This window comes from Sciurus vulgaris, assembly GCF_902686455.1.
Source record: "Sciurus vulgaris genome assembly, chromosome: 15".
Lineage (NCBI taxonomy): Eukaryota > Metazoa > Chordata > Mammalia > Rodentia > Sciuridae > Sciurus > Sciurus vulgaris.
Genome location: NC_136476.1, coordinates 76,458,127 through 76,470,856, shown reverse-complemented (window position 1 = coordinate 76,470,856; position 12,730 = coordinate 76,458,127). Strand labels below are relative to the sequence as shown.

Below are 12,730 nucleotides of genomic sequence, written 5' to 3'. Positions count from 1 at the left end.
ATCAGCTTACTGAGGACTTAAGTGAGACATGGATTCCTTTATAAAGACACACTGTGTTTACTGCTTGCTAAGTGCTGGACTCTGCCAGGTACTTAGCTCATTAGTTGTCACAACACCCCTGTGAGGTAATGGATTTTATCCTCATTTTATAGAAGAGGCAACAGTGGCTCCAAGATGTTAAATAATCTTCCCAAGGTCACAGGACTCACAGGTAGCACCACTGGGAGTTCAGTCAGTTTCTGCTTCCCCCAGAAACCTTGCTGCTGGCCCTGCTGTCTTGGGAATGGATCTGGTAGCGGGAGCTTCTGCTTTGCAGGCTGGTGAAGATGATAGCCAGTGTTATGGTTCACTGTGAGGTATCTCCCAGGAGCTCATGTGTGAGACCATGGAAGAAAGTTTAGAGGTGAAATGATTGGGTTAGGACAGTTTTAATCTAATCAATGCATTATACCCCTGATAGGGATTAGCTGGGTTTTACGTGTGGGCAGATAGGTTGTGACTGGAGGAGCTGGGTCCCTGGGGCGTGCCTTTGGGGTACATGTTTTGTTCTGTTGAATAGAACTCTCAGCTTCCTGGTGGCCATGTCCTGAGCTGCTTTCTTTCACCATGCCATTCCGCCATGATGTTCTGCCTCACCTCCGGCCCCAAGGAATGGAGCTGGCTATCTATGGACTGAGACCCCTGAAACCGTGAGCCCCTAAATAAACTTTCCCCCCTCTAATTGTTCTTGTCAGGCCTTTTGGTCACAGCGGTGAAAAAGCTGACTAAAACTCAAGAGTTAGGCACCTTGCTTAGATTTTATTTGAGGCAGGGCTGGTCGGAGTTGCTGTGATTCTTTTTTATGTTGCGGGTTTGAATTTTTCTTCCCTTTTGGATGGAGCATGAGGCTAGGCTAGGTGTTTGACAGAGTGGAAGCAGGAGGAGTTGGGGACAAAAGCCCGAATGAGTGACCAGGAGCTCCTGCAAAATCTTTCCCTCTCTCCAGCCTCAGCAAACAGCACCCTCAGTCACGTTGGGACGGTCCCCATTTCAGATGGCTGCCGATCCACAGTGACACGTGGACTCCAAGGGCTGGAATGTGGCAGATGCGGCCCTTCTTGAGCTTACTTTTGAGCATTACATTTCTCAGTCATGCTTGGTGGGTTTTATATTTGGGGTGTTTATTCCTACTGTGTGGTAAGTTGTTTTCAGTTCTTCCACCTCAAGTATTTTTTTCCTCCCTTGTTTTTGTAAAGGGAAAAGTACACATGAGAAAAACCTTAATATGGTTTAAATTCTTATGCTGTGCTAGGCATTCTACTAAACATTCTGGTTCATTTTTTCTAATAGTAACTCTGTGAAATAGGTATTTTTTAAAAAATATTTTTTAGCTGTACATGGAGATAGATTTATTTACTTATTTATTTATATGTGGTGCTGAGGATTGAACCCAGGGCCTCACGCATGACTGGCAAGCACTCTACCGCTGAGCCACAACCCCAGCCCTGGAAATAGGTATTTGTATAATTCCATTTTTATGGACGAAGGAGCTGAGGTGCACAGACAGTGAACTTGACTAAGGTCACATACCTAGTCTGCATTGTGTTCATTGAGTGTCTGCTGTGTTTTCCATTCTCTGCTAAAACCTCTGAGAAAACAGCCATGAAAGATGAAGTTCCTGCCCAAGGAGGGATTATATTCATTTAACAAACATTAAAATGAATAAGAAACATGTATATAAATAAGACGAATGCAGATTGTGAACAGTTACTGCCAGAATATAAGAGCTGTGTGTTGGAGAGTGCCACGGTCGGTGGAGGTGACCACTCGCGGCAGGGTGGCTCGGCAGTGACGTTTGAGCTGAGATGGGAGGGATGAGACCCAGCCACCTGGCTTCTATTACAGGAAGAAAATTGAAGGACAACAAGAGCTTGGCTCGTGAGAACCAGAAAGGAGGCCAGTGAGGCTGGAACACTGGGAACCTGCTGGAGAGGCAGCAGGAGCTAGATCTCGCAGCTCTTTGTGCTGTGGCAGGGAGTTGGATTCTGAGTGATGTGAAAAAACAATGGAAGGTTTAAGCAGGGCAGTGGTGTGAACAGAACTGACTCTGAAGCCTGCGTGGAACTCGTGACATTGTACTGCCATGAGAAATTCTTACGTGTCTGCCCACCTGTCCATCCATCCACTGTCTATTGTGCTGAATGCACAAGATGGCTGTGGCTCCCTGTCTCTCGGAGGGGTGGCAAGGAAGGCAGTGACCGTGGTGCAGTACAGAGTGACCGTGTGTGCTGAGGAGAGTAGAGGGCGTGTGGAAGCAGAGGGTCCCAGCCCGGCAGAAGGCTGCGGAACATGCTGCTGTGTTCCATTTATTCATTTGGGCCTCTGGCTTTTGTGTGACCTTCTGAAGGCATATTTGCTTTTCTCTTCTGTTTCTTTAAACTTCTTTACCTATAAATAGGACAAATATTCCTTCAAGTGTTAAGAAGAATTTTAGCATTATGTACAATGTGGGCATTCTGAGCAACTGCCATAAATATTTTATTGGTAGCTGAGTAATAGAATAAGTTTTCTTTATAGGAAGCATCTGGTGGGATAGACTTTTTTGTTTGAATGAATGTTTTATGTGCTGTTTCCTTAAAACATTTAAGAGGAGGCTTTAATGAGCCTACCAATTGTTTCATGTGCTGTTCTTGTTAGCCGCAAAATTGAAATCATAAGCGGTGCTAACGGAGGGCCAGGGGCAGACAGTTTGAAAATACGCTGAATGTAGAATATGCTTATCATTTGCTCCAGTCCTAAACCATGTTTATTAAAAAATATTATGTTATTACAGTTACTTTTTAAAATGCTGAGAAGTACCCAATGAGTGTACATAGGCGGAGAGGTACTAGCATCCAGTGTTCACATTTTGCTATATTTCATTTTAGTTATTTTTTTAAACAATTTTATTGAGATATAATTTACATAAAATAAAAGCACCAATATTAAGTGGTCTGTGAATTTTGATAAATGTGTATGAACTATTGTATCAAGGTAGTTTCTTTGTGTGCTTGTGGACAGTTCTAGGCCCATGTAACAATCACCACAATCAGAATAAAGAAGAGTTCCATGAAGCCAAAATATTCTCTTCTGGTGCTTCTTTGTGGTCAGACCCTCTCTTTGCCCCAAACCTCTTGGCAACTAGTGTTCCGTTTTTCCATCCCTGTAATTTTACTTTTCCCAGAATGTCATTTAAATGGAATCACACAGTGGGCAGTCTTTTGAGACTGGCTTCTTTGTCTTGGCATGTCTCTAAAATTCATTCCTGTCCCTGCGGATCATGGTTGTTGAGGACTGTTCCTATTTTGGATGCACACTGTTTGTCCATTCACCCTGTGAAGGACATCTGGGTTCCTTCTAACTTTTGGTGATTAATAATAAAGGCGCAGTAAACATGTGTATGCAGGTTTTTGTGTGACCATAGGTTTTCATATATATTTTAGGATAAACATCTAGTATTGCTGAGTCATATGGTAATTGTAGGTTTTTGGTAGGAAACTACTGAAGGATTATCTGGCGTGACTGTGATTTTGCATTCCCGTGGCCAGAGGAGGGTTCCATTTGTTCCATGTTCTCATCAGAATTTGTATGGTCAATTAAAAAAAAAATCATCCATTCTAATAGGTGTGTATTGGCGTTTCATTGTCATTTTAATTTGTATTTCCCTAAAAGTTGAGATGTTTTAAAATCTTTTCTTGTTCCTATTTGCCATCTGTATTTCTTCTATTGTCACATTTCTGTTCAGATCTTTAGATAAAATGTTAAACAGGAATTGTGGGAGTGGATCTCCTTTTTATTACTGACCTTAGGGCAGTAGAATTCAGTTTTTCATCCTTAGGTAAGCATGTATTGTTTTTAATAGACATAAAGCATTTTTTTTGTAGATGCCTTAGCAGATTAATGAAATTTCCTGTAATTACTAGTTTGCTGTAATCCCGCACCCCGCCCCATGAATGGGGTTTATCCCATGCCTTTTCTGCATCTATTGATATAATCGTATTTTTTTTATTCTTTATGCTGTTGGTGTGGAGGATATTTTAGTCAGTTTTTTCACTGCTGTGGCTAAAAGATCTGATCAGAACAATTTTAAAGGAGGAAAAGTTTATTTGAGAGATCTTAGTCCATAGAAAGCTGGCTCCATTCCTTGGGGCTCCAGGCGAGGCTGAACATCATGGTGGGAGAGTGGCAGAGGGAAGCAGCTCACATGGTGATCAGGAAGCAGAGGGAGACACCACTGGCCAGATACCAAGCCATGCCCCAATTCCCACCTCCTCCCGCCACACCCTGCCCTTCAGTGACCACTCAGTTAATCCCTATCAGGGGATTAATTCACTGATTGGGCTAAGACTCTTGTGAGCCAATCATTTATCCTCCGAACCTTCTTGCGTTGTTTCACACCTGAGCTTTTGGGGGACTCCACATCCAAACCATAATGGTGGATTACATGGGTTGACTTTCAGGTAGTGAATTAGTGAATTTGTTCTGTTTATGTTCATGAAGACTTTAGTTTGTAGTTTTCCTGTAATATTTCTGTCTAGTTTTGGTGTTAGAGTAGTGCTGCCTTCATAAAAACAAGTGGGAAAGATTCTTCATTTTCTGATTTTTTTTTTTGGTGGGGTGGGGACTGGGAATTGAACCCAGGGGTGCTTACCATTGAGATAAATCCTCAGCCCTTTTTATTTATTTTTTATTTTGAGACAGGGTCTCACTAAGTTGCTTAGGGTTTCACTGAGTTGCTGAGGCTGGCTTTGAACTTGTGACCCTCTTGCCTAAGCCTCTTATTATAGGCATGTGCCACTGTGCTTAGCCCTCATTTTCTGTTTTCTGGAGAAGATTGGGTGGACTTGGTATTGTTTTTCCTGTAAAGATTTGGTAAAAATCACTACTGAAATCATCTACATCTGAAGTTTTCTTTTTTGTAAGACTTTTAAGTACAAATTCAAATTTTACCAGGTTATCTTTTATTTGGTGAATCAGGTTATTTGATTCAGGTTATCTTTTATTTGGTGAATTTTGAATTGTTATTTCATTTAAGTTATCTAATTTAGGTGCAGCGTTGCATACAATATTTCTTTCTTTATTAATTGTCATGGGATCTGTGTTGATGGACCCTCTTTCATTTTCTTTTGTCTTTCCTTTTCTTGGTACTGGGGATTGAATCCCAGGCCTCATGCATGCTAGGAAAGTGATCGACCACTGAACTATACCCTTAGCCCTCTTTCATTTTTTATATTAATAATTTGTGTCTTCTTTGTTCTTTGCCAGTCTTGCCAGTTATATGAGTTTCATTGATCATTTGAAAGAACCTGCTTTTAAAATTGATTTTTCTCCATTGTTTTTCTGGTTTCCATTTCACTGATTTCTGAAGTTTATTATTTCTTTCTTCTGCTCACTTTGGGTTCAGTTCGCTCTTTTTCTGGCATCTTAAGGTAGAAGCCTAGATTGATTTGAGACCTCCTTCTTTTCTAAAGCATTTGATAGTACACATTTCCCCATAGCATTGATTTACCTGCATTCCACAAATTTCAATATATTGTATTTTCTTTTTTGTTTAATTCAAAATGTCTCCTAGTTTCCCTTGAGGCTTCCTCCTTGATCAATGAATTGTTTAGAAATGTGTCATTTAATGTCCAAGTATTTGGGAAATGTTCAGTTTTCTTTCTGTTATTGATTTTCAGTTTAGTTTTGTTATAGTCAGAGAACATAGTTTGGTTTCATTTCTTCTAAGTCTGTTAAGGTTTGTTTTGTGACCCAGGATATCTTATAAGCCTTCTGTGTTTGCTTGAGTTACTGGGTAGCATTTTTAAGATATAAGTCATCCTGCTGGTTGATACTGTCGTTCGGCTCTCTTGTATTCGTACTGGTTTCTGGTCCACTTTTTTCTGTGGATTGAGAGAGGACTATTGATATCTCCAATTATCCTTGAGGATTCGTCCGTTTCTGCCTCCAGTTCTATTAATTTTTACTTCATGGATTTGAAGGCATGGTATTAGGTTTGTGTACATTAGGACCTTAGGGCTTTTCATCATTATGTAATGTCCATTTTTGTCCTTGAATAATTCACTTTGCTTTGGAGTCTGCAGTTTCTGATGTTAATCACCATTTGAGGTTTCTTTTGTTTGGTGTTCACATGGTATGTATTTTTTCCCATTCTTTTACTTTTAACCTATCTCTGTCATATTTAAAGTGAGTTTCTTGTGTGTGGCATAAAACTGTTTTTAAAATCTATTCTCATAGGCCCTGGGTTCAATCCCCAGCACCACCAAAAAAAAAAAAAAAAAAAAATCTGTTCTCACAAGCTTTGTATTTTAATTGGTGTGTTTATTCCATTTACATTTAACATATATCAAAGCGTGCTTTGATTTAGACCTACCATTTTTAATTTGTTTTCTATTTTTCATTCTTCTGTTTCCCCTTTCAAACCTCTTTTAGGTCATTCGAATTATTTTTGTATTCCATTTACACTTACGTGATTATTTTTTGAACATATCTCTTTGTATAGTTTATTTAAAAACCATTAAAAATGTTTAGTGGGTACTTTTGAGATCATTCCACACTCCTGCACACACATGTACACACACACGCACGCACGCACACGTACACGAGGAACTTTACATTTCACCATAAGTAAGATGTGGAAATGTTAGTGCTGCTCGTTCCCAATGTGTATTATACCAGCACACCCTGAAACCCCTCCAGACTGTGTTACAGGCTTGCTTTCAACTGTCATGTATAGATGTTTTCAAGAGCTAGCTACCTAGACGTTTACTACTTGTTTTTCTTTTCTCCCATTTCCAGAGTATCATCTCCCTTCCGTCTGGAGAACTCCCTTTATCACTTCTTTCAGAGCAGCCATGCGCTTTCCCTTCGTGTGAGAATGTCTTCATTTTACCTTCCTTTCTCAGGATATTTTTGGTGGATATAGAATTCTGCGTGGTGATTTCTTTGAGCAGTTTAATGTTCCCCCTGCCTCTGGCCTCCATAGTTTTTTTTTTTTAAAGTTTCAATTTGTTCTTTTTAGTTATACATCACAGTAGAATGTATTTTGACATATCATACGTACATGGAGTATATAGCCCCTGTAGTTTTTTTCTTTTTTAATAATTGTAGTTGTAGATGAACAGATCCTTTTATTTGTTTATTTTTATGTGTTGCTCTGAATGGAACCCAGTGCCTCACACATACTAGGCAAGCACTCTACCACTGAGCCACAACCCCAGCCCCCGGTCTCAAAATTTCTGTTTAGCTCTTTTATGTTTCTTAACTAAGACTTTATATCTTTTTATTTATTTTTAAGACTGTTCATCCTTGTGTCTTGGATCATGGTTTTATCTGTTGCAAATATCTTAGACATTTAAGTTTAAAGTTTTTCCCTTTTGATATAGTCAAATGCATTTATTTTCTTTTCACAAAAACCTGAAATTGACTTTATTATCCTAATGTTAGAATGAAGAACTCAAGGCTCAGAGAGGTAGCATGTCTAGAAGTCAGTATTAAAGAAGTATATTGAACTTATACTGTGTTGTCTCAAAGCCCCTGGTCTTTGTGGTTTGGCTGAGAGCTGATCTTGAGTAGTGACTTTGTGAATGGGAAGGGGACAACAGACACACGACTTTATGGTGTGGGCAGATACACAGGATCTAGTAAAATATCTGCTCTTTTTTCATAATATATACAGTCTTAGAAAAGAATGTATTCATTTATTATTACTTCAAATCTATTTTATTTTTTATTAAGGAATTTAAATAGTACAAAATTTAAGAGGTAAAAAGGGTGAAAAGCATGCGTTCACAGTCCCAATATAATGTTTTAAATTATAGTCACCATTCTGTAGCTCACTAGAGCCAATTACTTCTAACTGAAACTTTGTACCCTTTGACTAACATCTCTCCTTTCCCCATTTATACCCTCCCTCTCCTGCCTTTTATTTAAATGGTAACCTGCCATATATAATCTATGCTATAGTGTTATTTAATAATGAATCTTGATGATAATGTCCTATGAATAAGCCAGTAATCTCTCACTCTTTTTTTATGACTTTATAATATTCCAATCAAGTGAATATACCATCATTTATTTAATGATAAACTAGTTGACTTTTTAAAAATTAATTTAAAAAATTCATTCTAATTATACATGACAGTAGAATGCATTTATACATTTTGATAGATCATACATAAATGGAGTATAATTTCTCATTTTTCTGATTATACATATTGTAGGATCACATTGGTCATATATGTACATGAGGTAATAATGTCTGTTGCACTCTTCTATCATTCCTACTCCCATATTCCTTCCTCTCCCTTCACTCCCCTCTACCTAATCTGAAGTAACTCTATTCTTCCCTAGCTACTCCCCGCCCCTCCCCATGGTGAATTAACATCTGCATATCAGAGAAAACATTCAGCCTTTGGTTTTTTGGGTTTGGCTTAGTTCGCTTAGCAACTATTATTCTCCAATAACATCCATTTACCAGCAAATGCCATAATTTAATTCTTCTTTAAAGCTGAGTAGTATTCCATGGTGTGTGTGTATATATATATATGTACATATACATATATATATATATATATATATATATATATATACACACTGCATTTTCTTTATCTCTTCATCTGTTGTAGGGCACCTAGGTTGGTTCCATAGTTTGGCTATTGTGAGTCGAGCTGCTATAAACATTGATGTGGCTATGTTTAAGTCCTTTGGATATAAATGAAGGGGTGGAATAGCTGGGTCAAATGGTGGGTCCATTCCAGGTGTTCTTAGGAATATTCATACTACTTTCCATAATGATTGCAACTAGTTGACTTTTAATAATTTAAATTAACCATGAACTTTTTGACTTAAAAACATTTAGCCAGGTGCAGTGGCGCACACCTGTAATTTCTGGGAATGGGGAGTCTGAGACAGGAGGATTGAGAGTTCAAAGCCAGCCTCAGCAAGAACAAGACCCAAAGCAACTCAGTGAGACCCTGTCTCTAAATAAAATACAAAATAGGGCTGGGGATGTTGCTCAGTGGTGAGTGCCCCTGAGTTTAATCCCTAGTAACCGCACCCCGCAAAAAAAGAACTTTTAAAGCTGAAGTACAACATACATATGGTAACATACACATGTGTGAACTAGTTCAGTGAGTTATCAAAAAAAGGCCGTGTACTGTAATCATCTCTGATGGAAGAAATGAACCATTCAGCACCCAGACATCTCCTCCGTGGCTCCCTCCAGAGGCCACCCACTTTTCCTCCCTAAAAGTGACCACTACCCTGGACTGATTTCCAGTCTTTTCCCAGCCTGTGCCTCTGTCTTTCTCTTTCTTATGGTGCTAAGGAAGGGTATCTTTTTGTAAGCAGAGACTCAAAGGTAAGTGAAACAGAGAAGGAGAAGGTAGGGGACAGTGGAAGGACTTGGAAAACATTGAGCTATTTAAGCAGCAGACATGAACACTTGAGGGAGCTGGTTTGTGTGTATTCTGTTCTTGGAGTTAGGTTAGCCATCTCAGAAAATCTTGCAGACCAACCAGACCAAAGAAATCAAATATTTTCTTTGGGCAGTGAGGTTTAGTGACAGATTATAGTCACTGGAGACACCACGGGGTAGGAGTCCCGGCTCTTAGCTGTTGGTGTGGTCTTGGATCACGGTACAGCTGGGTGGGTACAGCTGGGTGTGTTTTCACCGTGTGCTTTAGGACCGAGAGACTGTGGACACTGATCTAGGCCAGTGCTTGTTGACATAATAGGTTCTCAGGATCAGCCCTCTTCATGTGCCCCCACAACCAGCTTTTAATTTTGACAAATTTCAAACTTGTGGAAAAGTTGTAAAATGGTACAGCAGTCTAAAATCTTCATCCAGATTGAACAGTTAATAATTTTTACATTTGCTCTCCCTGTTTCCTCTCTCCCTGCTCAGTAGTTGCAGACATCATGACACTCCCTTAAGTACTTCAGCACATGTCTCTTTCTTAGGACCTTATCCTACAAGACCATAATGCTGTAACCTGATAGCAGGTTATTACCATCATCATATAATTTGTTTTTTTTAGTTGAGATTCTGTTGCACTTAGTAGTCATGCTTCTTTAACCTCCATTTATTTACAAGAGTTCCTCCACCCTTTCACCTTAGCTTGTCATAGACTGTTGGAAGAGTTCAGGTCTGTTGTTTTGCAGAATGTCCTTCAACTTAAATTTGTGACTTCTCTCGATTAGATTTAGGTTAACGGCTGTAGACAGGAGCACTTTACATAGAATTAATTGCTCTCAGTGATTTATTTCCGTAGACACGTGATGTCAGTTTGTCCCATCAATGGTGATAATAGATATATTTTCTTGATTAAGCTGATTACACAGAAGATTTCTAAGTTGTAAAGGTACCTTTTCCTTTGTAGGTACTAAGCCATCTGTGGGAGAATATCTTGGGACTGAATATCCTGTTTTCTAATGATTTTTCACCTGATGCCTTATATTACCTGAATTAATTACTTTAGAAGTTGCATGATGGTGATTGTCTGCTCCTGTTGTTCTTAATTTGTTTACTGGGTTCCATTTGTAGAGGCAAGCCCCTTCTTCCTTCCCTTGCTTTCCCATCTTATTCCATCTAATGTGGGCTCATGAATTTTTTCTTTATTTAGTTGTTCTTCATTTCTGTCATTTTTCGTTTTGGTGTTCAAATTGTTCTAAATTTGGCTGCTGGGACCTACTTGATTCTTCCGGGTTGATATAACTGTAGCAAAGGTAAACTCTAGTATTTAACATTTGAATTCATTTTGTATCCTGGGAGCTGTGGGGATTAATGCAGGACACTTCAGTTAGATGCGCTGCCTTTTGTTTGCTTTAGATAACCCTTCTGTGTTCATTTCCCAGCAAATCACCGAGTTGAAGAAAGAAAACTTTAATCTGAAGCTCCGCATCTATTTCCTGGAGGAGAGAATGCAAGAGGAACTTGATGTCCCCACTGAACATGTCTACAAAACTGTAAGTGGCCCCCTTTGCTGCCTTCTCTTCTGTCTGTTCTCAGTCATCCCAAGCAGATATTTGATTGATGTTTGTTCTTAGAGTCAGCATGATAGATGGAGCTGCTTTCACTCAATTTGGATTGATTATGGGGAGCATAAAGATGCTAGGCTGACCCTCATATTAAGCAAAGAGGCACATGATTAATTTTAAGGAAGTCCCTTACTCTCTTTTAAACGTCAGAATTCTGAGTCACTGTCTTTATTTCAGTTGCCTTTTTATAATTATTTATTTGGAAATAGGCATTGGAATGGTAGAAAGTCCTGCTGTTACCAATTAACTGGGGTAACATTAGGCAAGTCACTTTACTCCCTGGGCCTGTTTCCAGAATTCAGTGATAATCCCTGTGTCATAGAGTTGTTTGTGTGGATTAAAAAGGGAGGACAGGTGAAACGCTCCAGCACACAGTCAGTGCTGGACAGTAATCAGCATGGTCTTATCAAGGCTTCCTTTGGCCACCCAAAGTTAGTTTTGTCAGTTTTTCTGTGATTCGACTCTTCTGTATTCCCATGCTCTCACTTAGAACTGTCAGGAGAAAAAAAAAAAAAAAAAAAAAAAGTCTATTCCCCTTTGAAGTCTTGACCTGGAGGTCTTTATCTGAAAACAAAGCTTGCCTCTGAAAGTTGAAAAAAGAACTTGGCTTTCTTGAAAAGACATGAGCATAAACAATATTTCGGTGCCCATTTTTTAGCTTTTTTTGGTAGATTAGCCCTTGGCCTGGGAATTATTCCATCTTTTCTCCTCTGAAGTTTGTACCAGTTGAAACTTTTGAAGGAGGAAAAAGAACTCTCCTTGAATTTCAGTGGAGGGACTTAAATGGACTTTTTTTGAAGAGGGATTGTTCTGTCCTCAGCCTTTGCAGGAATTGAAAACCTCCCTTTTCCCTGAAGGCACAGTTTTCTTCTTTCGTAGGGGTGGGGTGCACAGATATCAAGGCTGTCCCTTTTTCTTAAGGGAGTGGTGATGCAATCAGACTCTGAAAGAAAAAGCAGTAGTGTGAAGCGTTTTTTGTGTGAGTATTGTGGTCACGAATCTTGGAACTTCTGGGGTGATCACAGGCCAAGCTGTCAGGTGCCTGTCAGGCACGGTCCAGGACAGCCCTGTGCAGTGGTGGTCGCCCTCGTCTTATGGGGGAGGAAGCAGCTCAGGGAAGATCAGTAGTTGGTGGATGTCATTTAGCTAAGTGAGGCGGATCTTGAGTGCAGAGGTGCTGCCTCTCCGACCCGGGCTCCTCACCGGTTTTTTCCCCGTCGTCTGTGTAGATGGCCGGATAGTTACCTTCCCCACCCCTGGTTAGCTTTGTGAGTAGGTGCCCATGATTCAGAACTCATAAAACATAAAAGCATACTGCAAAGACACTCTTATCTCCTGGGCCCCTGTATCTAATCAATATTATCGATTGAGTGTGTGTGTGTAAACCTGTTATACATAAAAACACGCACGTTCTGCCCTGTGCCTTGCATTTTTTACTTAATGATATCTTAGTTATCTTTTCTTTTTTTTTTGGTAGCAGGGATTAAACCCAGGGGTACTTAACCACTGAGCCACATCCCCAGCCCTTTATTTATTTTTTTAGATTTTGAGAAGGGTCTCACCAAGTGCTTATGGACCTCTCTAAGTTGCTGAGGCTGAACTTGGGATCATCTTGCCCCTGGGATTTTAGGCCTGTGCCACTGTGCCCAGCATTTAGATATCTTTTCTTAAT

The 12,730-nt window shown here is 39.6% G+C and overlaps 1 protein-coding gene across 1 annotated transcript in view; it reads left to right on the top strand.

The window, feature by feature from the left end:
- The window catches only part of CDK5RAP2 (CDK5 regulatory subunit associated protein 2), a 178,385-nt gene that overhangs the window by 21,235 nt on the left and 144,420 nt on the right, over positions 1–12,730 (top strand). The window contains 1 exon segment of the mRNA XM_079112477.1: positions 10,876–10,986. Within this exon segment, the coding sequence (XP_078968603.1) occupies positions 10,876–10,986 (111 nt within the window).